Source organism: Arachis ipaensis, chromosome B4, assembly GCF_059453495.1.
Source record: "Arachis ipaensis isolate K30076 ecotype BB chromosome B4, ASM5945349v1, whole genome shotgun sequence".
In the NCBI taxonomy this organism is placed as follows: domain Eukaryota; kingdom Viridiplantae; phylum Streptophyta; class Magnoliopsida; order Fabales; family Fabaceae; genus Arachis; species Arachis ipaensis.
Window position 1 is genome coordinate 139,498,806 of NC_142439.1, and position 27,624 is coordinate 139,526,429.

Genomic DNA, 27,624 nt, shown 5'->3' on the forward strand with positions numbered 1-27,624 from the left:
GCCATTTACTCTATATTAAGATCGTGCATGAACAATAAGCTATTAGCTCAAGTGAACCATTACACTAATGCGCCTTTTCCTTCCTCAAATTTTTTATTGTAATTTCATGGATTATTGTTTCTTTAATAAACAACGAATGATTAATCATTTCTGCAATATTGAATTGATTTCCTGTGGAATGTATTTTAGTCATATCATTAAACAATAGATTGAATTGATCAATATATTTTATTAATTTACTAAAGAGGTAAATACTAAATCAGTACCCGAAAGATTTTGACGCTGACAAAATGGCATCTGACTTTTGTTATTAGTAAAATAATCCCTAAAATATTTTAAAATTTGACAAGCATATCCCCGAACTCGCCGAAGCAAATCTCCGACAAGCACAATGCTGACATGGCCGCCGTATTTTAGTGACTTGGCAAACCATCCCCCAAACCCTAATCCCTCTCTCCCCAAAGCAGACTCCCCCTCCATCTCCGTTCCCATTGCAGCCCTCTCCCTACCCAACGCAACCCCCTCCCTCTTCCTCCCCATCTCAGCCCCCCTTTCCTCTCCTTCCCCATCACATCCCCCCTTCCCCCATCACAGCCACCTCCCCAACACACACCGCCCCTCCCCCCCTCAACACCACCACTCGCAGCAACAACCACCTTAACATCGACAGCAACAGCAAGCAACAACAACAACAGCAATCCCAACACACACTTTTCTCTCCCTCTCTATCGCAGCAACAACCTCAACAGCAATAGCAACCTCAACGGTAAGAGCACGATCAAGGACCACCGCCGCCACCATCGGAGCCACAACAAGACCTGGAATAGTCGCATCCTCTCAGCCCCTCATCCTTTCTCTCTGTCTTTATATATGCAGGTTACATGTTTGTGTAAATATCTGCGTGTGTGTGTGAATGGATATTGTTATTGTTATTGGTTATGGTCCTCCAAGAAGAGAAGGAAGGAAAGAGGGAAAAGAGAAAAGGAGGATCAAGCAAGGTTAGGTTCTGAATGTGCAAGTTCTTCTGTTGGTTTTGTTTGGAGTTCTAATGGTGTTGTTTCTGTTGTTATTGCTGCTTCTACTGTTGCAATTGGGGAGGGAGAGGGAAGGGGAGAGTGTGCGTTGGGGAGGGAGTGTGCATTGGGTAGGGGAGGGCTGCGATGGAGAGGAAGAGGGAGAGGGAGAGGGGAGCGTGTGTTGGGGAGGAAGGGATGAGGGTTTAGGGGATGGTTTGCCAGGTCACCAAAATACGGTGGCCATGTCAGCATTGTGCTTGCCGGAGATTTGCTTCGGCGAGCTCGGAGACACGCTTGTCAAATTTTAAAATCTTTTAGGGACTATTTTGTCAATAGCAAAAGTCAAATACCATTTTGTCAACGACAGAATCTTTCGAGTACCGATTTGGTATTTACTTCTTTACTTCTTTACTAAATTTCTTTATGTTATCATGCATATCAATTTTAGTCTAAATCAAGCAAGAGAATATAAGATGAGAATACACCACATCCAACTCAAATTCTTAAGGTGTTAAGTTAATGGATCTCTCATCTTATAAACTCTTCACTCTTCCATGCTTTCTTAGATGTGGGACTAACTTCAACACTCTTCACACTTGCAACACTAACACATAATAAGTACAAGTTGTGTTCTATTTTTATTGAATAATACAAATTGGATTAAAGATTGATACATTTTCAATTATCTTAGTCTATAAGTGAAAACCTTTGGGTTTTTTACGGCAAAAAGTAAGCCCTTAAGCAGGAGTTAAATATTTATCTATAATGGTCTCATCTTCCCTGAAAGACATTATGTTGAACAACTTAAATATAATGGAATCATTGAAGAATGTTATAATAGGATGTTTCCTTTGGTAATATTGAAGATCACATTATGTAGATCTTGAATCTATGAAGCTACTGGCATTTCTCATGATAATCGCTTAATTAATGAAGATCGCGGGCACTATTCTGTGGAGACTGTTATACTTCTGGTGGCCTTGAAGTCCGCTACAGGGATAGAATTACACTTACCAGGAGAAATCATGTGAGTCGTCAAATTACTCAACTGATTGAATATTTTATTGCAATTTATGTTTCTCACACAACACGCTCTGATATCCATTGTAATTTTTGTGGTTGTGTAAAGGTGCATCATGTTAAGAAAAGGTCTTAGTATATATTTTGCTTGAAGTTTGTGGTAGATCATGTAGCTGATATAATTGGCTTAGGCCTTAGGATCAATAACCTAGTTTTATGTGGATTTCGAAATTATTCTTCTAATCTTGAATCTTATCTTTCTTTCTTTCTCTGCCTTTTTAAATAGGATCTCGCTACAGAGACAATGGACTATTTATACAATGTGTACAATGGCTTATTGAATTACAAAATGAATATCCTCCTTACACTGATTTTGGAGTTCACCAAGGATCGAACTCTTGACTTTTCGGATCTAGCGCTTTAATACTATGTCATGATACCACTCATCCCAAAAACTTCAGCTGATGGAAAAAGGTAACATTAATAATTATATCTCTAATATTCCATAAACCTCCATTGTACACATTGTATAAATATTCCATTGGCTCCTCATACTTTTCCTTTTAAATATTCTTTGGCCGTTTTATTTAGTGTTAGACATTTTAGTTTTTACCATTTCTTTATAGAACGTGTTATAAAAGTATGGGAGAATATATATATATATATATATATATATATATATATATATATATATATATATATATATATATATATATATATATAAAGCCCGTCTGATGCATTGGATTGAGGGTAACTAAGCAAGAATCATATGATTTATGCTTGCGGTTTCACTTCATTAGTTGTTTTTTTTGGTGACTAAACAAGGAAAGAAACAAAGCAAAAACTATTCTAAATCTGAGCGGATGATTCGTTGGAGATCAACACTAGGCTCAGACCAAATAACATGATTAGAGTTACTCTTGGCACCATATTTAGCCATCCAATCCGCAGCTCTATTTGCTTCTCGGGACACCCATTCAACGTGAACAAGCCAAGGACGAGATAAAAGCTCCTGAATCTTGTGAACCAAATCTGTTACTTCAGATGGATACCCACTTGTAAGCTCATGCATGATGGGCAGAATGTCAAGGCAATCTGTTTCACATATAATATCCCTCAAACCGCAATCCCAAGCTAAAACCAGCCCCCTCCAAGCAGCAAATAATTCACATCTGATTATAGACCAAGGGGGAATGCTTCCAGAGCAGCCCGAGATCCAATCTCCCTTAGAATCTCTAATAATACACCCAAATCCCGCTAAATTTGAATCCATATACAAGCTTGCATCACAATTAACTTTAAAACTATTGCCTACCGGTGGTTCCCAACACAGGCAATTTCGGAGAGACCTAAAGGCATTGCTTCGATTCCTGTAAACCTGTAAGTCCTTGGCGGTAATTCTGGCCAAGGCAACAACCTTATGGTCTGTCCAAGGGTTGTCAGTGTTGAATATGTCATTGCACCTATGTCTCCATACCCACCAAAGCCCTGCACCAAAGGACGCCTCATTGTTAGCCAAGGCCTTCCGAAACCACTCTTCAAGAGCAGTACCAGCCGTTGAGTCCAGGATACTAGGATCCAACATATACCAGATTGCCTTTGATCGTTCACAGTCTCTAAGGCAATGCTCCATAGTCTCCTGCGCCTTGTTACATCTCTTACACATATCTGAAGAAGCTAAATGCCGCTTGAATCGAAAGGTCTCAGTTGGTAGAGCATCATGTAAGCTAAGCCACATAGTAAATTTGAACTTCTCTGGAATGTTTGTGTTCCACAACCAGTTCCAATTACTGTTGGCATTCCAATTTAATGTTTTCTTTAATAACCATCTGTAACCCTCCCTTGCACTATACTTTTTTGTTGCTGCAGGCCACCACTCCCACTGTGGCTCCAACTCAGTCAAACTAGGATATCTCAGACCACAAATAAACTGCTTAATCTCATGCGGAATAGGCGTGGTAAGACTATCAACCTCCCAAGACACCCCTTTCCACAAGTCAGCCACCATGAAATCTGATTCAGAAATATGTACATAAGGAACAAGGTTGCAAAGCTTACCAAAAGGAGTCCACTCATCATACCAAACTGATTTGTGGACATCTCCAATATTCCAATGAAGCCCTTCCTTGAGATGCTCATAGGCACTAACAATGTTCTTCCAGGTAGCCGATGAAGAATTTATACTATTTCCGTTCATACCAGATTGATTCCTGAGATATTTATGCTTCAGAACCTGCACCCATAACTTCTCACTATTATTTAGACAATCCCATACCAACTTTCCCAGAAGCGCCATGTTAGCACAGGAAGTATCCCTAATACCCAATCCTCCTGCCTTTTTAGGAGTTATGGCGACCTCCCACCTGACCAGAGGCAGCCCTTTTCCAGTCGCTTGACCTTTCCACAAGAATTGTCTCATCAAGGAATCAATTTTATTACATGCATACTTCGGGAGAAGAGAAATTTGCATTTCATAAACTGGGATAGAGGCCATAACCGATTTAACAAGACAAAGCCTCCCTGCCTTATTCAGTAGGCATCCTTTCCAACTGGAGAGCTTTCTCGAAATTTTTTCAATAATCTCCTGAGCCGTCTTCCTGGAAGCTCTGGCATGACCGATGTTAATTCCCAGGTATTTACCCAAATCATTGCAGAACCGGATGTTAGAGACCCCTGAGAGAACCTCTTTTCTCCTCTCTGACACCCTCTTGGAACACTGGGCCTTTGACTTATGAAGATTTACCTTTAAACCTGACGCTCTAGAAAACAAGTCCAAACAATGCATGACCTCTATTACTTGAGCTTTTGATGCCTTACAGAAAAGCAAAAGATCATCTGCAAACATCAAATGAGAGAGTCGTGGTCCATTCCTAGAAACCGCAACTGGGTTCCACAAACCTTGGGAAACTCTATGAGAGATAAAGCAGGCAAGCATTTCCATACAGAGTACAAATAGATAAGGAGACATAGGATCTCCTTGCCTCAACCCTCTCTTCGGATTGAAATTTTGGAGCCTGTTCCCATTCCACAAAACTGCCAACGAAGAGGAAGTCACACAATTCAATATAAGATTAATGGTAGCCTTTGGAAACCCAAACCGGACCAAAGTAGCTTCCAAAAAACGCCAGTCTACCCTGTCATAAGCTTTTTCCAAATCAATCTTGAATGCCATGGTCCCTTTTCGAGACTTGGTGTTCCTCATGAAGTGCATAATCTCTTGAGCAATGATAATATTCTCTGTGGTTCCTCTTCCTGGAATGAACCCTCCTTGCAAAGGACCAATGATCTCCGACAGGAAAGGTCTGAACCTGTTAACTAGAACCTTTGTGACAATTTTATAAATTACATTACATAAGCTAATAGGCCGAAACTCCCGTAAGGAAGAGGGAACTTCCACTTTAGGAATTAGAACAATGAGAGTATCGAAAATAGCCGCATTCAATGGCTCACCCTCAAAGGCTCGCTTGACCAGTCTACACACATCGTTGCTAAGAGAGTCCCAGAACTCTTTGTAGAAAATTGCTTGAAATCCATCTGGCCCTGGGGCTTTAAATGAACTCATAGTCATCACAGCTCTTTTAACCTCTTCAGACGTCGCCGGTTCCACTAACTTTCGACAAGCCTCAGTACTAAGAGACGGGCAAGGAAAAGGCCCCATGGCGTCCAGGTCAATATCCTCCCTTGTAGAAAAGAGCTTTTGAAAGAAAGAATTTGCCGCCAGTTCTAGAGTCGTAGTCTCCGTGGTCCAAGACCCATCCTCCAAAAATAACCCATGAATTTTGTTCCTCTTTCTCCTGATAACTGTCTGCAGATGAAAAAATTTTGTATTTCTGTCTCCACATCTCACCCATTGTTCTCTAGATTTTTGATACCACAACAACTCTTCTTGAAGAAGGACAGCATTCAGTTCCTAATGCAAAACTTGCTCTTTGATCCTAAGCTGTTGATCCTCCCGACTTTCCAGAGTAATCTGAACGTCATTCAAAAGCCTCTCCAACTCCCTTTTCTTAACAAAAATATTGCCAAAAACCTTTTTATTGAAACTAGTTGCATCTTTTTGAACCTCCAACAAACATTTAACTACATCCGGAGCTCCTCTATTCCAAGCTGTATCAACAACATTCCTAAAAAGAGGATGAGTCATCCACGCAGCCTGGAATCTGAACGGACGATGGCCCTTGGTAGCCCTCTTTGCCATCTTGCACCTAGTGAATAATGGGCAATGATCAGAGTGAAGGCGCGCCAGCACCTCAGTATAAGCCTCTGGAAACATTAGTCGCCAGTCCTGGTTGATGACTGCTCTATCAAGCTTCTTGGCCACCTGCACCCCACCTTTCACCTTCCTGTACCAAGTGAATCTTCTCCCAATAGCCCCCATATCAAACAGCCCACAATCCTCCAATGTTTCCGCAAATTGTTCTGCTCTGGCAAGTCTAAATTGCCCCCCTCTAACTTCACTCTGCAACAAAACATCATTAAAGTCCCCTAACACAATCCAAGGTCCGTGGATCATATTAGCAATCCTTGTCAAGTCACCCCACAGTTCTTTACGCCGATGTATATGCGGATTAGCATACACCGCACTGCAGTAACTAGATGTATTGCCCATAGTGATTTCAAAACTGATACATTGATCAACTACATCCAATACTCTCACAGAAATATTTGAATTAGAACATAGAACCCAGATACCCCCACTATGACCATTAGCCTCAACAATACCAACACCCTGGTAACCTAGATTATTCCAAAAAGATTTCATCCTCTCGAAAGCAATATGGGTTTCAAACAGAATGAAAAAAGTAGGATGAAATTTATTCGCTAACTCCTTACTATGAACCCGGGCCAATTTATTAGAGGCACCTCTAATATTCCAAAATAGGAAGCTTAAATCTAAATAATCCATAAAACAATTTGTATTGTAAAAAGGACCAACCTCAGCTGAAGTCCCTAACGAGATGATGAAGATCCACCATCATATCCCCCTGAGCCTTGCTTGTCCTTGTCCGGTTGTTGCCCGGGTTGTCTGTGTCCCTCCACTGACAACCCTTCCAATTTGCCGATTTGCTGCTTGCTGGTGTCGCCAAGGCAGTCCGGAGTCGACGGCGAATTCTGCAAAGAAGAAGGGCGCAACCTCTTGTGTCCGTTTTTGATAATGGCAGTGAAAGTCGGCACCGCAACGGAGACAGATTTGCCCTTCACCCCTTGCTGTTTGGAAGATGCCATGCGTGCCTTAGATCCGCTAACCGACCCGGTCTTCATCCCTGATTCGGCTCCTCTCATACGTAGCCCAAAGTCACGGTTCTGGTCCAATTTCTGATTTGAGTGCACCGGCATTTTATCTTTAGATGTTTGTTGGGCTTTGTTTGATTGGCTCAATTTTCCTCTCCTTTTGCCGCTGACTTTGGTCCAGCCAGTCTCATTTTCCAAATGTTGGGACCCCACTTCCTTCCCATGCAACGTATCATCTAATTCCTCCCCAATTTCTGCAACTATCACTGACTCTTTGGGATTGCATCCAAATTCAAAAATTTTCTCTTTTGAAGCTTCCTGTGGCTGCACCACCCGGGCCGCCGTCTCGGTCACTGATGTTTCCTTTCGATCCACCCTTTCCGAATCTATTGGGGTCATTCTGCAGTCAGTTGCTGGATGCCCGAAACAATTGCACTTGTCACAAATAAGGTGTAAGCATTCATACTCCACCTTATATTCAAACTCATCGACAATCACACTCCGGACCACCGGCAAACCAAGATTAATTTGCACGCAAGCCCGAGCAAATTTTCCCCTTTCTGCCAACTTAGTAGCCAGATCCACCTTGACTGGTCTTCCCACAGCAGAAGCGATTCTCATCATGGCTTTATCCTGATAGTACCATATGCTCAAACCAGAGATTCGAATCCAAACCATAGTCTCCCCGAAAGTGTCCTCACAAGGTTTAAAATCCGGTGTCCATGGCTTGACCGCAATATAGTGACCGAAGATCATCCATGGCCCCCCTAGTAAAACCTTCTCTCGATCGTCCATTCGATCAAATTTAACGAGGAAGTACCCAAAACCCACATCCAAGATTTCATATCCACCGGTGATCCTCCATACCCCTTTCAATTTGTGAAACATGGCCGTGTAACTAAGGTTTTTTCTAAGAACCTTAATCACAATTGCTTCCTTGTATGGTTCAGAAAGGATGTTCCTAGCCTCTTCGGAGAAGCAAACTCTTGGAGGAATAGGATCTCCTTGTTTTCCAGTGACCACTGCCATGGAATCCTCATCTAGAGCTTCAGCCCGATTTATCCCTGTGGCTACCGTAGAACCAATAACCTTGTCACAGAACGAAATCTTGGAAGTCACCCTGGAACTAAGGTCGCCCTTACTTGATCCCTCCTTCACACCTGATGCAAACCCTCCCACACTCTCCCCCTTATCTCTTTCGATGACATGGCCATCTTCTTCACCGTGTTTCACCCTCAAACGCTCTCTCCCGCTCTCTCCTTCTCTCATTCTCTCTGAGTACGGAGTACGTACTCTTTCTCTGCTAGGATTTTTTTCCGGCTAATAAACAACTGTACTTCATTAGTTGTTTGATCGAGATGTATGAGGGAAAAAAACAAAAAGGTCTTCGCTTAATAAACCATTTTATTTTGAAAAATTGTTTATTTATTGATTTACCATTACCTTTGTTATTGGCTTTCTCCATTCAGTATATCTTATGCTAATAAATATTAAAAGAATAAGATTATAAATGAATAAGATTTATATAAAAATTACCATTTATATAAATATTAAAGGAATAGGATCACAGTGCATTCAATTTTAGACTTTTAGGACAAATTAATAATATTAATTTCCAACAAATTTATTTAAGTAAAATATCCAAATAAATAAATAAAATTCAAATATTAACGTAACAGAAAAGCTCTACATCCATTTAATTTTTGATGAATCTGACGATAAATTAATTACAAGTGAATTTATTTGATGAATCTGACAGTAAATCAGATGGTACTCAGCACATTTTTTTGTAGTGCCTCACCCAGACCCAACGCCTCATCTCTCAGACTTAGGAACCCTCCTCCATCAGCGAACATCCTGACATCCTTCTTCCTTTCATACCCGCGCCTCCACTAGCGACAATTTGCTTGCCTACCTCTAGTAGTCCAGCGGCGTCTCCGCCTCCACCAACAGCGTCCCCGTCACGGCGTCACTGCCGCCTCCACCTGTGTCGTTTCTTTTCTTCTACTCGCGTCATTAATCAGCCTTCACTCCCGACGACAAACTAGCCTCTAGTAGTCCAGCGGCAGTCCATCAACAGTATCTCTATCTCTGCCATTGTTCACATTTTTTATTATCAATAAGTTACTAACTTGTATTTGACTATTCTTAGTAATTAGATTTATAGATTAGTAATTTTTGTAATTGAAAATGAATTTGAAAATTTTTTATTCTTATAATTGAATCTGAGTTTTGTTAATTATATTTAGGGATTTCTTATTGTAGTTGGAGCTGAGTTTTATTAATTATATTTAATGATTTTTGGTTCTTGTTTCTAAAGTATTGGAAGGGACAAAAATAAGGGGAAGAAGAAAAATAATAATAATTTAGTTTTTGTTTCTAAAGTATTGGAAGGGAAAAAAATGGGGGAATAAGGGAGGAGTGTGAAACGTTAGGAATAGTATTTTTTTGAACAAGGGGAGAGGACGGCAGAACAAAGAGGATGATAATTTATAAGGTGATAATTTAGTGTAAGCCCATTAAAAAAAAGCCAAAATATTTTTGTGTTGTGTTGAGAAAATATTGTAACCCAACTTAGTTGAAAAGTAAATATAAATCCTATTGTCTTTCCAATTTATTTATCTATTCAAAGAATTACTTTCATTTTTTTTTAATTAAAAAGCTAAACACATTAGGGAGAGCAAACTGAATCCAAAAGCCATAAGTACAACTGAAAAAAATCACTAAAAATTAAAGAAGGTAAAGTAACTCCTAGTCATTTTTGGCATTGCCATCAACAATCAAAGGATGTACTCCCAATCCATTCGTCAGCGAGCACAAAAGACCTGTTGGTGATTTTCGCTACTCCTAAGCCTTTACTATGGAACACTCGATTATTTCTTTCTAGCCAAATTGCTCAGATTATAGCAAAGAATCCAATCAACCACCTCTTCCTCTCATCTTTTCTTTGTGCAGCATTTGTCCAGCTTTCAAAGTGTTGCTTTAGTGTACCTGGTACGGACCATTCTCTTCCAAGAGCGTATAGCCAAGCACCCCACACCTGCCAAGTGATCTCACACCCAAGAAACAGATAAAAAACAGACTCAACAGACTTACGACATAAAGCACACAAATTATCAAGCTGGTTAATGACCCCTAATCTGCAAAGTCTTTCTTAAGTATTCACCCTCTCAATCAGAACAAACTAAAAAAACAATTCGACCTTCGGCGGGACGAAATCCCTCCAAATAGCACTAGTGAAGCTATAGCTTGTTACTTCCTCCGGAAGGACTGCTTTCTGCAACACCTGCACAAAGGAGTTAGTAGGAAAAATACTAGTTCTATCAAATTTTCAAACCACCATATCCTCTCTCTCTGTTGTTAGCTTAACTGAACGTAAGATCTCATGGAGTTGGTTCAACAGTTCCACCTCCCATTGAAATAACTCTCTCCTCCACTGAAAGCTCCATATCCACTTTAACCCATTCCAAAACCCACAGTCACCTATAACAGATCCTTTAAGGTTTGAAACCAAAAAAAGTCTAGGGAACAAATCTTTCAAGACACCACCAGTTAACCAGTCATCCTCCCAGAACTGAATTGTTCTGCCGTTTCCTACATTCATTGACAAGCCTCTAATCATCTTCTCTCTGATTTGTGGCTCTCTGATTTGAAGCTGACAAATGTCCTTCCACGGACCCCTCTTAAAGGAACAGGTTGACCATGTAGCATCTCAGAAGGATTCATGTTATTACAAGAGCAAACTACTTTCTTCCATAAAGGGCAGTCCTCTTTCAAGAACCGCCACCTTCATTTGAATAGAAGAACTGTATTTCGAACCACTACATCTTCCACTCCCAAATCACCCGCCTTTTTAGGGGCCAACACTATCTCCCATTTCACTAGTGGCATCCCGAACCTCCCATCCTCTTTACTCCACAAGAATCGTCTTTGTAAGGATATCAGCTCCTCTTTACTTTCGCTTTTGTAGCTCACCCAGTAATATTTTTTATTCTTCTTTATTTTTTTATTTATTTTCTTTTACTCTTTGAGACTTGACTCTTGTTTTCTTTATTTACAAATTAAAAAAAATAATTCAACAAGTGGTTCTTCACTTTTTTTAATAAAAAAGATTTTATTTTCTCTTTTTTTTCTCTTATTTTTTATTTTCTCTATATTTCTGTTCTATAAAAAATAAAATTAATAAAATAATATAATTTAAATAAATTCATAAAATTATAAAAAATACATTAAATTTATATTTAAATATAATTAAAAATTATCCTCTAATATTATTTATTTAAAAAAATATTATTGTTGTTATATGCATATTTTTTAGTTTTTTTATTTAATTTTAAATTTTAGATCTATTCCTTCAAATATTTATTATATATAATTTGAATAGAATACTAATATCGTGATTAATAATTAATTAATTAAAATCAAGATTCAATTGTTTAAAAAGATTAAATTTTGAGTTAATTTTATAACTATTAATATAATTTTTTATACGAATATATATATATATATATAGAGAGAGAGAGAGAAAGAGAGAGAGAGAAATATTATTTTTAAATAACAAGTGTAAAAATTAATTATTTTTATTTATATAATAAATTTAACATCTAATCAAATATAAAAATATACACATTAAATTTTTTTAAATTTTAGATAATAAATATTAAAATTAATTATTAATAAAAAAATTAAACTCTTTCACATAATAATTACTAAAAAATTATTATTTAATTTTTTATTTATGAAGATATTGGCCTTTTTAATTGACAGAGACTTTTATCTCTTACAACTTTTTAATTTATAAGAGTAGTTTGATTTTATAAATTATTTTTATTATAATGAACAAAATTAATGTAATTTTAAAAGATTATTTATATTCCCGTAAGGTTACAATAGAAAAAAAAACTAGTTAATACATTAAACTTATATTAGTTTTATTTGCTGTGATCCTTCCATGTGCATATGATATATTCATATCATAGTATATATACTTAGATAGCACAATAGGCGTGTTATGTATTGTAACTTCTCCCCTGTGAACACGTTACCATTGGTACACATTATTAAAATCATTGTGTTTGGACTTTGGTCATGAACAAATCAAGAATAGAATCATGGGTGAAACATTATTTTATTTTTTATATGATCAAATTATGTTTCCTTTTTAACTTTTTTCTTTTTTACTAAAATGTAGGGGTGTAATCGGTTCGGTTTGATTCAGTTTTTGACCAAAAATCAACCAAACCGATCTGATCGGTTCTACAATAATATCAACCATTTGGTTGGCTGCTGTTTGAACAACCGAATCGAATCAAACCGAACCAATAGCGGTTTGGTTCGGTCGGTTTTTTCGGTTTTTTTACACCTAATAATCAGAATTTAAATTACCATAAAATAAAATTTAAAACCGTCAATAAACTAGAATAACAAGAGTATATCACATCCAAATTCAATACAAATTCAATTTAATTAAACATAAAACAAAGACAATTAAAAATGTCTAGCAAAACAACAAAAATAAACACACTTTAAACCGAAACAGTCACTTTAAAACAAATAAAAATCAAACAGTCACCATGCTTAATCTGAATCCACACCAGACTCGTCATCATCTTTCCCAGTTGGTATAATTTCTACAAAAATAAAACAAAAAAATCAATATAGATTATAAACATAAATAATGTGTAGCTCATCAACATATAAATCAGCATTCAAACTCATCAACATCACTAAAAGTATTGTTTCCAGCAACAAATTCAACATTTAAAGCTTATATATGTGTAGCTTTGAGAGTAATAGTTAAAATTTATAAATTAAAATAGTGTGTGTGTGAGAGAGAATTATGTGCAGAGTAGAGAATTATTAATTATAATGCAGTGGTTGAAGCATAAAAGATAAATTTGTAGCTAACCAAAATATCCCAAATCCATAACTTATAGAAAATAGAACACCAAAAATTATATTATGAAGATACTTAGACAGAAAAAGGTATCCAACTCCCTCAGATTCATAGTTATTAGTTAACTACAATTCATTATTCATCTACAATATATTTATCTATCTATCAATCTATCAATATATGCACAGAGAGAGTTGGCAAGTAAATGATAAGAAGATCTAAAGCAGAATTCATTTGATTAACAGCTCATGAGCAGAACCAAAGCAGCTCATAAGCAGCTCATAAACAAAACCATAATTAATTCATTTTTAAAGCTAATCAACAGAATTTAAATGACCATAAGCAATCAGAGACAGCAACATAAAATTAATGAAATGAGGGACATGTATGTTCTATATATAAATCGAAAATTTCTCAATGATGATGATGATGATCTTTAATTCCAATGTGAGTTGCAACTTTCTCCAGTATTTTTAGATTGTCATTCAAAACAAGAGCAAAAAGACACCAAGATTAATTACATAATATTCAAAACTCATCCAACAAGATTAACAAGTAGCAAGCTAAGACCTTTAAATGTATATTCTGGATTCAAACAGCTGTACTTACATGATTATATATACTGAACAATAAAGGACTTATGGAAAACTGATCTTTTGATTGAAATTGGATACTTTTTTCAAATTAAAGATTGGTGGGGCATCTTAAACCATGATCATGTGTTCTGAGTATAAATAATAATAATAATAATAATAATAATAATAATAATAATAATAATACTCAAACAATTAGCTAGCTCCATTATAATGTGATTGCCTTATTGGACACAAAAGCTATATTATTATTGGAGGTACAAAATGAAAGGGCAGCATAATTCAGGTTAAATCAAGTACAAATATCACTAAAAATCCTAAGGACAAATTCTAACCAAAGGCTATATTATTTCATTGGTGAGTTCATTGACAATATATACATTAATTATTGTAAAAAAAATTATAACCAAAGACAAATTCTAACCTTCAAAGAAGACATTGTTCAGTTGCTTTTTGCAGGAGAGGGCTCGGTGACTGAAGTGCTGCTCGGCGACCAGAGTGCTGTTCAGCGACTGGAGTACTCCTTCACTTAGGGTTTGTTGCCACGACTTATGACTGGACAGCGGCTTCGAGCGACGGTGGAGGGCGCAAACTGGATGATGCTTCTGGGCTTCTGGCTACACGACGGCGCTGCTCTTTGCTACGTCTGCGAGTCTGCGACGGAGATGAATGGATGACTAACAACGGTTTCAAGCGACGGTGGAGGGCTTCCTTGATGGTGGATGACGCTCTCTGGCTCTCTGGCTCTCTCAAGCTCTCATTCTCTCAGTCATGGCCGCATGGAGGAGGAAGAATGGAAGATGGAAGAGAAAGTGGGTGTCTGTGTGAGTGAGGCTGTGCGATTGAAAGGGAAAGAGAGTGAAGGAGTTTCAGATTTAGGCTTTTATACCTAGGTTAACTAAGGGTAAACCAGTAAAAACAACCACTAGAGAACATCTGCCTCGGTTCGGTTCGGTTCGGTTCGGTTTCTGCCAAACCAACCGAAAACCGAACCGAACCGATCGGTTTAATTTGAAAAAACAAAAAAAAGTGATTTTTTAGTTTTTTATTCAGTTGTTGTAATTTTCAGTTCGATTTTGCGATATTTTTTGGTCCTGTTCGGTAACTTACACCCCTACTAAAATAGAACATTTTATTGAGATGGATTTTCCTGACTGTGTCAATATTCTCTTAGGATATGCTTGGAAGTTTAATCTAATTGGGTAGAAAGGATAAAGGGTAGGGATTTTAGGGATTAAAAACACACAGCTATAGTTTGAACATCTTCTCTTCTCTTGCCACATGAAATTCCACTCATTGAAAACACTAGCTATATCAGTTTGGTTGCAGGTAGTGGGTGTAAGCACAATATAATCCTGTCCGTTGTGTTATTTTTACTAGGCTTTATATTTTGTTTATTTTGGTTTCAGTTGGTGTTGTAACTTGTTTTTGGCCTTAAAGGTTCATGATTTGCTTTTGTAATAATGAATTTGGCTTATAAAGAACTAGTAGAGTATTTGAGCTTATAACCATGTCTTGTGCTGAGTAACTCCTTGCATTGTATACAAGTTATTTTTTTTCTAGTATATATAAATAAAATTTACCCGCATTATGTATTGTTGGAGTTAATGTGATGATTTTTGCCTGCATCATGTTATTATGAATTTAAGATGGCTAGGAAAGGCCAGTTTACAAAAAAAAAGCTAAATCAGGACCAACATGCCAGCAGTCTCAAAAGACACCGGCTCCGACTCCGTCTCCGGCTCCGTCTCCGACTTCGGCTCTCCACCAAGATGACTCTAAAATTCCCCCAGCAAGCTGTGGTAGTGTCCATACAATCGTACGTCCGTTCCGTCCACCGCGCAGTGAACCAAGGCCTGCTCCATAGACGCGCACTTATAGCAGTCAGAACTCAGAGCCGGGACACATACACTTAGACGCTAATGCTCATGACATGGATTCTATTGATCAAGAAGTTGACGACCGCTTGGTTGCTTCTAGAGCTCAGAGTCGCAAAAGACGGAAGACCACAGAGTATTGGACGGTTAAGACCATCGGTAACTATCTATTAGATTTAACCTGCTCAATTTACGCTAGAGTATGTGTTATTTATTTTTCTTCGTTCAAACGGTCTACAACGGATACATATATAAAGGTTTATAATTGGCTTGTAGATTCCGATGGCACAATCAAGCCGGCTAAACTGAGTGTGAGGGAGGCTATGGAACGGCCCAATGGTAGAAGGATCATGCTTAGGTTCAACAATGAAAAGCAGCCAGTTGGAGACGAAGCTGGACTGTTGAGTGGCGTTCTTGGTATGCTGGGATCTGACTACGAAAAATTTTCAATCAGTGAGGAAAGTTGGCGTCACGTTACCACTAAAGACAAAGTTTATAACGAATGTGTCAAGGTAAGAGTTTATATCCGATCTAAGTTAGATCTGCTTATTCATTATTAGAATTGATTATTTTAGGAATAGTAATTTATTCTTAAATTAAAATAACTTAACTATAAACAAAGTGTTTGTATATGAAGTGTTCATGAATGCACCGATTTTATTCACAAACTTGTGTGAACTCTTAAGAGCTGAGTTGGCATTTTTTCTTTTTAATTTGTTGGCTTATGGATTGCTGTTAATGACATTATACAATTTTCAATCCTTTGTGCATTTTTTAATCAGTATTATATTTGAGTCAATAGACATCTTTTACTCCATTTTTTTGGGTTCACGTCGGTTGGTGCAGCTTCTTCGATTTATTCTTTATTGCTAAAAGATATTTTTGTAATGGATGGCTACCTTTGACCAGATCCTTGACCAGGGAGTATTCCAGCAAATATTTTTAACAAATCGTGTCATTTATGCAACAAATCTTCCAGTTTGATGAAGATAGTGAAGGAATTATAAGAAAAAATATTTTGAAAAGTATGGGAAAGTCCTGAAAAGATGCAAGGCTGAGGTTGTATGATGATTGTTACGAGCCAACATTGTCGACTGAAGAAAATATCGAAAATTGTCCGCCGGGAATTGATCGAGATCACTAGAGATGGTACCTTGATTATCGCACCAAACCTGAGACGAAGGTAAAAATAGTATTTATATTAGTATAATATAGTACAACCACCTTTGCATCGTGTCTTTTTTAAAATAGTTTCTAATCCCCGTTTATCTCTGATGGACCAATAGGAGAAGTGCAGAAAAAATGCGATAAATCGATCAAAATAGCTGTATACCCACACTGGCGGTTTGTAAAGCCTGGCTCGGCGGAGGGAAGAAGAGGTAGTGTACTTTTTTATTCACTCTTCGGTTTTGTACTGCTCTGCATAATTCAATCCTTGGACTATCTCTGTGTCTACATTCTCTCTGATTGCGTGGATTTCGGTGATGGATTAAACTTTGTTATTTCAGTCAGAACAAGAAGGAAGGATAGTCGATAGAGGAGAGTTATGGATCAAGGTTCACAAAAGAAGGGATGGCTCTTATATTAATGATGAGGCAAGAAAAATTGGTGTAAGTACAACTTAATATGATTAGTCGTCAAAATTATGATATCTAATGCATCCATGTTCATTGCTGCTTTTTAGTTGCCCATTCCTTGTGTGCTGAGCTAAAAATAAGTTATGGGTTTCTTTTGATTCAATGTCTACAAATAAGTTTTTGGTTCCAACGCTTATACTATGATATAAAGTTGTTACATGTGAAGGATTCAATTAATTTACAAAATATCTGTATGACCGAAAAGGTTCTTTATTTGGGCAAAAATTTTGTTAATTGCTTTATGAATAATGATGTTTTAACATCTCTAATTATTTGTTTCAAAATATATATGTAACACATGATTAGGAGCAATTAGTCAAAATTACTAGAAAACTAGTATTGAGTTATTTCTTTGCCCATTTTATTTATTTATTTATGTATTTATACATTTACTTAAATGAGCGATATTCTGAGAACGTGTAATAGGTATTAAGTTTAGTCATAGAGCGAGAACAGTAGAAGTTTGGAATCCAAGTTTAGTAATAGAGGAAGAACAGTATAAGTCTTGGAATCCAGGGAGTTCTAAATGATGAAAACTATAGCGTACTTAGGTGTCTTGTGGTTGCTCAAATTGATTTTGTGACAGAACTGGAATCCAATCCATTCAAAAGTATTCTCTGCTCTCACTTCAGATGTATATCCCTATGCATGCTTATGCTTATCGTGTGCCTCAAATATAAACTCAGTTTAAGTTTTAATTAAGTTGAATGTACTTGAATCGGATCCATATTGTTGTTTTATGTCTATAGAAAAGACTTCTGGAGATTGAGCAACAGGATGAGTCTTCTAGAGTCTTGTCCCAAAATGATTCCATTGCTCAGGTTTTCAGAAGAGAGAAACTGGGTAGAGTGCGTGGAGTGGGTTTTGAACCGACTCCTAGTCAATTCTTTGGTACAAATTTGCAACCGTCAATAAACAGAGTCCAAGTAGAGGAGATGCAAAGGAAGCTGAATGAACTACAGACAGAACTGGAAGCCGAGAAGTTAAAAAGAAAGGCGATGGAAGATGAAGCAGTAGCAGCCAAGAAAAGGATAAAGGTAATGGAGAGTGCTTTGATTTATCTTTTTCAACGGTAGGGTGAGGAGCTGCCACCAGAGATTGCTGCAGGGATGTGTTCAATGGAATGATACAGTAGAAAATAGTACTTTAGGATTGAAATTATTTTGGATTGATGCTTACTTTTTTTTGAAGTAGACTATGCAACTATTAGCAAGAGATCTATTTTGTTGATATTTTGATAAATACATTTTGATTTGCGGATATTTTTCTGCTTTTGTCACAAGTTTAGATTCTATCCGTGAATACAATCACTCCTAAAATAATTAGAAATCCAAAGAACAAAACTTGATAATATTTAATAAATTTTTATGTGATTTCATAAATAAAAACCCAAATTCTGCGTTTCTTTTTTTTATTTTTTTTCTTAACTTGGCGACGGTTTTAAACCGCCAAAAAGACTAAAAAATAGGACACTTGGATCGAGAATTGCGGCGGTTGGCAACCTCCTGTAAAATGTACACAAACCAGTCCTATATTACGGCGGTTGTAACATAACCGCAAAATTCATCCAAACTTCCAAAAATTGAATTGATTAGCGGCAGTTTTAAAACCGCTGCTAAACAAGATGACAATCGTAGAACTCAAATTTTGCGGCGATTTTTTTAACGCATGCCGCGAAATATGTATTTAGCGGCGGTTATACCAGCGGTTCAAACCACCACTAAAGGAAAAAAAAGCGCCGCTAAGCTCCACCTCTGCTGTAGTGTTCGACGTAGTTCTTCGTGTATAAACAATTAAACATAGAAACATTCGGTCACTCTTGAGTCTTGATATATTCTTTTGTTCACAAATTTAATGACGACAATATTTTGATTATTGTACACCATCGTTCCCCTATTCAGAAAACATGACTTTTTTTTTCTTTTTTTTTTGGACAGGGGCCATGGGCCAGATGTCTGACCCTGCCACACAACCAGAACCCGATTCGGCCCAATACCCACTTCCCCTAGTGCCCGACCCTAACACTATGGTCTTCCTCCTTGCGATGCTCTGTGTTCGATGTTGCTGTTGCCTTCGGATCCTCCATCGGCAGTCCGACCTGATGCATGGATCTGTTAAATATCCCTCCCGATTAGTGTCGTTAGCACAATTCTGTATAGAGACGTTTTGAGATCTCCTCCAACACCGTTCTCCTCCCCAGTCCGGTTCTGACGCCGTTGATAATGGGTCCTCCCTGGAGCTTTTTGACAGTATGTCTCTCCCGCTGCATTCCTCTGCCTCGAGGCATCCCGCATAGGACCCAGACCCTCGATGCACCCCACGCGTCCCACTCTCCAAGCTTCTCCGCAACGGTTGCTCCTCTCTATCTTTAGCCGCTGTGACGCACTAGGTTGGTGCTGCTCTCCCCCTTCAGCTTCTTGCATGTCCCAGTTTTCCACTCTATCAGGTAAGTCCTCCTCTGTTTGTATTCCTTGCTGGTCGGTTGAAATTGGATTCCCATTGATTTGATTTTGCATTCGTTGATTATGCTGAAGTATTGCGAATCTGGCTTCCGTTCTGATTGTATTTCTTACAGGATTGGCAGCGTTGACTGTCCACTGGCTCCTGAGAACATTCCCCACTGCCATCGCTGCTAGTTGGTGAGCTACTATGTTGCCTTCCCTTGGAGTCCAGGTAGCTCCCACATCTGGCGCCTCTTCCAGCAGTTGTAGAATGTCTCTGAGGATTGCATCCACTTCTGCTATAGGCGTTCTCGCCTTAACGGCTTGGACCAAAGGTAAACAATCTGTTTCAATGATACAGTTTTCTATTTGTAAATTCTTGATGAGAATGAGAGCTTCTCTGTATGCCTGGGCTTCTGCTGCTAGTGCTGAAGTTGTGATGAATTTTGATGTAGTCCCAGTGATGATCTTGCCCTGCCAGTTCCTCACGACAACTGCTGAGGCTGCCTTGCCTGTATCCCTTTGGAAAGCCGCGTCAGTATTGACCTTCAACCTGTTTTGTGGCGGTGGTCTCCAAGTAATTCTCTTCTTGTCACCACTCTTGCCTCTGCTTGCATTATGATCTGTGCTGCTTCCTGTTGTTGTGTTGTGGAATTTTGCTGCTAGATATTCTGCATTAATTATTACCTGTTCCGGATTGATTTTTATTTGCTGGAATATGTATTGGTTCCTTGCCTTCCATATATACCAACATACACACCCCAGATTGCTTAAAATTCTTTCCTGATCCCTCCCCGTCCCATTTTTTATTTTCTGAACTGTATCCATTATTCATTTTCCAAACGACGTCACATTATAGGCTGTAGGTGTTATTTGAATGCTCGCTCTGAACTAAACTGCTCTCGTCCACGGACATAAAAGTAAAGCATGTTCAACAGTTTCATTCTCCTCCTGGCATATGCTGCATGAAGGCTTGACTGCACATTTGCGCTTAAACAAATTACTATTTATTGGCAAAATTTCCTCCGTAGCTTTTCATAAGAACATTCTGATCTTTTGTGGCACTGGTAGTCTCCATATAGTCCCCCAAACCTCTCTGAAGTTCTGGCTTGACGAAGCTTCATTTAATTTTGTCTCTTCTTTCGCATCTTTCTCCTCTTTTGCAGCCCGATAGCCTGATTTCACTGAGTACTGTCCCTCTACTCGGTATGGCCAGATCAGATTATCTTCCTTGTTAATCAGGCTGATAGGTGTTCTGATAATCAATCCCGCTATGTTTCTCGGAAATAACTTCTTAATTCTGTTCTCATCCCAGCCTTCCCCCTGCTTTATTATTTCAATCACTTTTCTGATTTGGTCTTCTTCACATCTCCTCAGCTTCCCTATTCCAGCCACCCAATTATCATTCTAAATATCTATCTCCATTCTGCTCCCTATGCTCTATCTACCCTTCCTTCTCAGGAAATTCCTTCCCTCCAACAAGCTCTTCCATACCCATGACGCGTTCCTTCCTTCTCTTGCTTTCCACAGGCTGCAGTTTGGATAATAAATTGCCTTTAGAATCTTCGCCCAAATGGTTTCCTCCTCTTTTAGTAATCTCCAGGCTTGTTTCGCTAGGTGCGCAATATTTTGACACTCTAAATAAATCCTTAGAAAACAGGACTTTGAAGATTGAAAAGTCAACAATTATAGGTCCTGTATATCAAAAAAGCCTTTCCCTTTGGATCCGACCGTGGTCCCATTAAATGGGTGAGACGCGCTGCTTAGCACTCTATAACCTAGGACGAACCTTAAGCCTTAAGGTGACCTGGAAGTTTGAAATGCGTATGCGATATTTTCAATTAGGTATTTTTTATTGTGCCTAATATTTACTCACATGATTTAAAATTAAAAAGATAAATCCTATATTATTTTATCTCTATTTTTAAATAAATTAGATAAAATTTTATACGCACAAAAAAATTTCCTTTCAATTAATGGGACTGGGTGTAGTCTGTAGTCGTCTATCTTTGAATAATAAAGAACTAATTAATACATTAAACGCGTACGTGGCATCAGGTGGAAAAGAAAGGCCCAGACAAACTCACATGATGCCACTGCATGTAGTCATCTATCTTTGAATAATGCATTATCCTGCCAATGAGAACATCAATTTTCCCGAATTAACCTTGTCGCCGCAATCAAGGGGAGGAGGGCCCATTAGTTAGAATTTAGGAAAAAGATGGATCGGAACGGAATTTCAGAAAACAAAAATAAATCGAGGACACGAATATTGATTGTATATTCCATTGAGCGTGCGTGATATACTTTTTTCTTTTCTCTTTTAAGTAAAATTAAAAGTTAAAAATGGTTAAATAACAATTTAATTAATTATTTATTAATTTTTAATTAATAATTTTATATAAAGATAATTATATGTGATTTTTATTTTTAAATTTTCTTCTTCACAATAGCCAGGAAAAATAAATTAAATGTTCAATTTTATTAAATTTTCACTTAGATTAATTATTTTATTCAAAAACTTAATTACTTATTTATTAAAGTGTATGATTGGAAAAATAGTAATCTAATATCATATTGGTTTGAGAAACGGAAACTTATTTTTGAAAAAAATAATTAGTAGATGATTTAAATATAATAAGAAGTGACAGAATATATAATTTTACATTCAATTTGAATCCAAAGAAAATTTAGTGTCATTTTCTTACTACCGTGGTTTGTAGAGAATAATTACTCGAGTTAGGAACACCTAAAATTTGAAGTTGATAATAAAAAATTAACGTTTTTCGTGAATGTTCATTAATTTATATTTGATCAACGTAGCATACAGCATAATTTAATTGTGGTGCAATTACTAACAATTAGTGCAAATAGATTAATTCTTTGAGCAATAAAGTAAGAGTTCCGCTAGGGAGATAATAGACTATTTGTATAATGTATTATTGAGTTATAAAATGAACATTCCCATACTATTTAGAATAACCATCCGAGTACTAGGAATAATAAATATCTTCCCAAAAGCTTAAATTGATTTTTGAGTTCACCAAGAATCAAACTCTTAATCTTTTGGATCTAGAGCTCTAATACCATGTCATGATACCACTCATCTCAAAAACTTCAGTTAATAGAAAAAAGTAACACTAATAGTTATATATCTAATACTCCTTAAATCTCTATTGTATATATTGTACAAATATTCCATTTGTTTCTCATACTTTTTCATAGAGTAAGTAATTGTTCACCTACAAAAGAATTTTACTACTACGTACCTCTAAAACCCACCTAAGGAGAACAAAATGGTGCGTTAAATGCTTGAAGGTTCTTTTTCAAATTAAGGTAATCTTGGTTAAATTCACAAATATTTTTTTAGAAAAAAAATCTTTTAAAATGATAATATTAGTAAAATAATAAAATAATACTTTAATTATTTTTAAATATGTAATATTAGTTATTTGTGAGCGTTATTATGTTAATCTAAAAATAATTAATGGTATTTTTTTTTTAAGGTGACAATATAATTTTTTTTAAGATGGAGGTAGGATACGTAAATTGTGTAAAACATTCTTATTCCCAAGGCCTATAGGGTTCCCACAAGAATGCCAGCTCACATTGAACTAAACCCCAGTCTTCCTCTTGGGTACCTCCTTCCTTCCCTTTGATTCCCTTCTCTTTGCAGAAAAGTTTGAATATTCTTACTTTCATCATTTACTCTCTCTGCACGCACAGAGTTGAGATCCGATCCTAACGTTCCAGGTTCTTTTTCTCCTCCTCTATTCTCTCTGGTATCTTCATCCAGGCAACATGAACATGAACTCGGACCCAGAGAAGGAGCTACCTACGGTTGATTTCTTCTCAAGAAACGATATTGTAAGTAATACGATAAGCCCTAAATTCCTACACATACATACACATTTATATACCATATCATTGTCCTTTATTGATCAAGCTAAGGTTTTGAGTGCGAACATAAAAACTGTGATTTGATTTCAGGAAATTCTGCTGCCAATGCATGATGGTGCGTCTTCTTCGTCGAGCTCGACAAACTCCAGAAATGAGGTAAAGCTGAGATCATAAATCAGAATCATTATCATTTTATTTGTTTCTTGCAATCTGAGATTATGGATGGGAAGAATCTGAGAAGATCAGATTCACTTAAATAAAGCGCTTTCTTTTTTCTTTTTACCCTCTCCAAAATCAAAACTCATCACTAACACGCAAATACGCAATTTGCAATTCGCAGATGTGCGGTAACAAGAAAAACATAGAGATGCCTATTTTCTTTCCCCGCAGATGCATAAACATACTACTAGCACGCGCTTCCGGGGTTAGTAATCATTCTTTTCCACTGGCCACCGTGTCTACTTTTACCCCTTTTTTTATTTTTATTATCTGGTAAGGTACTAAGATCCCTCTATTTTAACGTATTTAGTATTTATTTGTGAGTTTTGCTAGGAACCAATTAGGAGTTCAGCCAAATGAAATCAATTAATTAAAAACAGGTTTCTTACCAAAAAAAAAAATAATTTCTACTATTTTAATTTTTTAAATTTTAAAATTAAAAATAAAAGAAGATTGACTTAAGTTAATTTATATTATAGTTGATTTTCTAGACTTTTTTTTACTTGTTCGTTAGGTTATTAATCATTATTTATTTCCTTCTTGTTTTAATTTTTACGTTTCAGATTTAATTTCAGTAGTAGTTTTCTATTGTTAAAAGTAGATTCTTTGTGCAAAGATAATTGATGAAAGAAAAGTGAACTCGATCCCTAATCACTATTTTTTGTTAGTCGTTTTCCATCCCTAATTATTAATTACTGATCACCAATTTAATTAAGCAATTTCTTTACCTTTTTACAACTGTACATGTATGATGTATTAAGCAACTTAGCAACTACAATAATAACTGTTTTGTTATTTCATTTTTAATTATTAGTATTAGTATTACAGTGATATTTAAGTAATTAATTTTAACGAGTGACATTTTATTGGTAATTAATTTTGAAAAGAAAATGACATATTTATGAGAAAAAAAAAATCTAGGAATCCAACTACAACATAGCCAACTCAAATCAACTTTTTGCACTTTTAGTTTTAGAATTTAAAAAATTAGGATAGTGAGAGTTATTTTTTTTTTTACAATTTTGCTACATAATCAATAAGGATTCTGCCAACTTCTGTTAATTATTCTGTTAATTCTTATTTATGATTATGTTTAATGGAAGTATCTTTATGTATGTGTCTAATAGAAATATCTTTTTTATAGTTATGTCTAATAAAAATATCTTTATAGATATATCTCTTAAATGTGTCAATACTAATTATAATTAAAATATAATAATTAATTATTATTAACAATAAATTGACAGATAATATATTAGTACTTTATATATTTTTTTTATATAACAAAACTCCTAGTTTTTAAATTAGTTTCCTAATTGGTTCCTGCACCATAATGTTTTTAATTTATTTTGTCAGGAAAACAACAGAGAGAACAAGAACATTCTTCCCGTTTCTGACTGGGATTTGAAGAATTTCCGACCAGCACGTCCAAAGATAGCTAATATTTCTCCTCGAGGTCGAAGTTATCTTTTGTTGGGGCTTTTGGTGTTCTCTGTTACTCAAGTGGCTGCACTGAACAACAACTCCCCATTGGGAAACTTATCATCACACTCGGTGCTAAACTTTTGGGAAGCATTTTGGATGTTGTTTCCCGCGATGATATTTTTCATCATATTCATCTTCTGTGCGATAGCAATTTTGGTCCTCGTTTCGACAAAGGGATCAGAAGAGCGATTTGCTTATTCGACACTTTTGTCATTTTTGGCAATCCTTTGTTGCATTACAATCTTCAGCCAATCCTCTGACTCTGTTGTGCAGTGGGCCTCTTTCAGGTTTCCTCTCCCACTGTTTGTTATATTTGAGGCTCTTGCACTTTTACTGACCTGTTTGGTGTTGTTGATGTCCATTATTTATCTTGCCTGCCTATGCAAACAAAGACAGAAAATGAAGGAGTGATCTACTGATGATGATGGTTCCTATACATTTTTATATATTTAATAGTGGAAACTCAGGTGCAGTCGACTTTACGTGATACTTGAGGGTCGTTAGATGATTTGACTAAATTTTCATCTAACGACTCTCAAATATCAACTTTACGTGAAGTCAATTTTACTTAAGTTTTCACCATATTTAATATGTATTTTTAAAGTCTAAATGTACATACTTTGAATTTAAGCCTGAAGCTTGCTGGCAAATTTGTTTGGATTATTTTATTTTAATGTTTAGTATTTCGGAGGTAGTTTTTACTTTTTAGGTTTTTATATGAATTAATTTTGAATTGTACAAATTTTTTATTTGAATTTTGAAGTTCGTATTTTAAGTTTTAGATATATAATTTATTTACTAATTATTAGAGTTAATTCTTTAGAAAAACCTAAAAAGAAAATTAAACTATTTATTTTCCTTCCTTTATTTGCCATCGGCATCAGATGTAGCATTATATTGACAATAAAATAATTAATTTAATTAATTTGGTGTCAATCACAAAATAATATAAAGAAAAAAAATATAGGTTGACAATGAAAATACTAAATAATGGATATATCGAATATTTAATTCACTAAGTGTGTAGATGATTATCCTAATATTAAAGTTTAGGAGGTAATTTAAGAGTGAAGTACTTTTTTATTTTATTGGATCAATTCTAAAATCTATTATTTACATTATTTAAAAAAGTCATTGTCTACGTAATAAAATCTAAGAATACACAAAAGGCAATTACTTTAGCAAGATTACCACGATATATATCATGTATTGTTGAAAATTAAGTTTGTTCTTTATGCTTTTAAGTTTTAACACAATAAATAGTTACAGTTTTAATCAATTTAACTCATAGTTAAACTAGATTTGAACAAAAATGAGTTTTCCGAATATCCATTCAATGGATTATAAAATTACACAAATATTATATCAACTTTTATATTCTTTAATAATTAAAATATGAGATAAATTAATTACTTTAAATAAAATATACAAAAAATGTTTTATATATTAATTATATACACAGTTAGATTTATTATACAATAATATACTACAGAAAATAATTTACGTTCTTACTTCCATATAATAACAAAGTAATTGAATATTTAATTTAAACATCTTAGTAACTGACGCTTGACAAAAATTCCTTAAAACTGATGAATTATACAATATAATATTTTATGGTTCTTGCTGCCAAAAACTATTTGTATATTTCTAATGGTTAAATTTAATAAAATAAAAAATAATTAGTATGTATATTGTCTATTTGTCTTCTTATAATATTTCTTTAGTTAAATGGGTCTCTCATCTTATAAACTCTTTATTCTTTCCTGTTTTCTTTAATGTGGGACTAATTTTAACACTCTTCACACTTGTAACACTAACATTTAATAATTTGTACATATACAGTTGCTTTTATTAAAAGAATATTAAATTTAGTACTTTTAATATTATAAAAAAAAAACCCTAAACTATCGTATTTTCAGTAGTTTTATTTACTAATATTCTATACTACATTAAAGAAATTTCAACAAAAACTTTAATCTCTAATAAATTTTAATTATATTATTATTTTTAAATTTTTTATTTTATTAGACAATTCAGTCGTATACTAAAACTTTAGGAAAATTTGTTTTTGTTGTTACTTTATAAAAATATAAAAATCTCTAATAATATTTTAAAGATTTCGTAGTATCATCAGTTCTTCCCTATAAAAAAATTGATATATGAATTAATTTTTTCAGAAAATAAAAATTGTAAAATAATATCTTAATTAAAAGTTGTTAAATACTAAAATTTCTAACAGCATCAAGAATATTTTTTCTTTAAAAAGAAAAGAAGACCTGTAGGAAAAAGTTTTGCTTAAAAAAGC

The 27,624-nt window shown here is 35.6% G+C and overlaps 3 protein-coding genes across 3 annotated transcripts; 1 reads left to right on the forward strand and 2 right to left on the reverse strand.

Annotated features, from left to right (window-relative positions):
* Window positions 1–5,946: 5,946 nt before the first annotated feature.
* LOC148569444 (uncharacterized) lies at window positions 5,947–6,798 on the reverse strand. Its single transcript, XM_088485047.1, has one exon. It carries the CDS (start codon window positions 6,796–6,798, stop codon window positions 5,947–5,949), a length of 852 nt encoding a protein of 283 aa, XP_088341173.1.
* Window positions 6,799–6,986: 188 nt separating this feature from the next.
* On the reverse strand, window positions 6,987–8,537 carry LOC148569445 (uncharacterized). Its single transcript, XM_088483810.1, has one exon. It carries the CDS (start codon window positions 8,535–8,537, stop codon window positions 6,987–6,989), a length of 1,551 nt encoding a protein of 516 aa, XP_088339936.1.
* Window positions 8,538–23,310: 14,773 nt separating this feature from the next.
* On the forward strand, window positions 23,311–26,116 carry LOC107638110 (uncharacterized). Its single transcript, XM_016341283.3, has 4 exons — window positions 23,311–23,579; window positions 23,703–23,768; window positions 23,953–24,036; window positions 25,188–26,116. The coding sequence occupies exons 1-4, from the start codon at window positions 23,514–23,516 to the stop codon at window positions 25,725–25,727; spliced, it is 756 nt and encodes a 251-aa protein (XP_016196769.1). The 5' UTR covers window positions 23,311–23,513; the 3' UTR covers window positions 25,728–26,116.
* Window positions 26,117–27,624: the final 1,508 nt, after the last annotated feature.

Coding starts and splice junctions, on each gene's coding strand:
- LOC148569444 (XM_088485047.1), bottom strand. CDS start 6,798: ATGAAATCTTTTTGGAATAATCTAGGTTACCAGGGTGTTGGTATTGTT.
- LOC148569445 (XM_088483810.1), bottom strand. CDS start 8,537: ATGAGAGAAGGAGAGAGCGGGAGAGAGCGTTTGAGGGTGAAACACGGT.
- LOC107638110 (XM_016341283.3), top strand. CDS start 23,514: ATGAACATGAACTCGGACCCAGAGAAGGAGCTACCTACGGTTGATTTC. Junction 23,580..23,702: donor TCTTCTCAAGAAACGATATT/GTAAGTAATACG, acceptor ATTTGATTTCAG/GAAATTCTGCTGCCAATGCA. Junction 23,769..23,952: donor CGACAAACTCCAGAAATGAG/GTAAAGCTGAGA, acceptor TGCAATTCGCAG/ATGTGCGGTAACAAGAAAAA.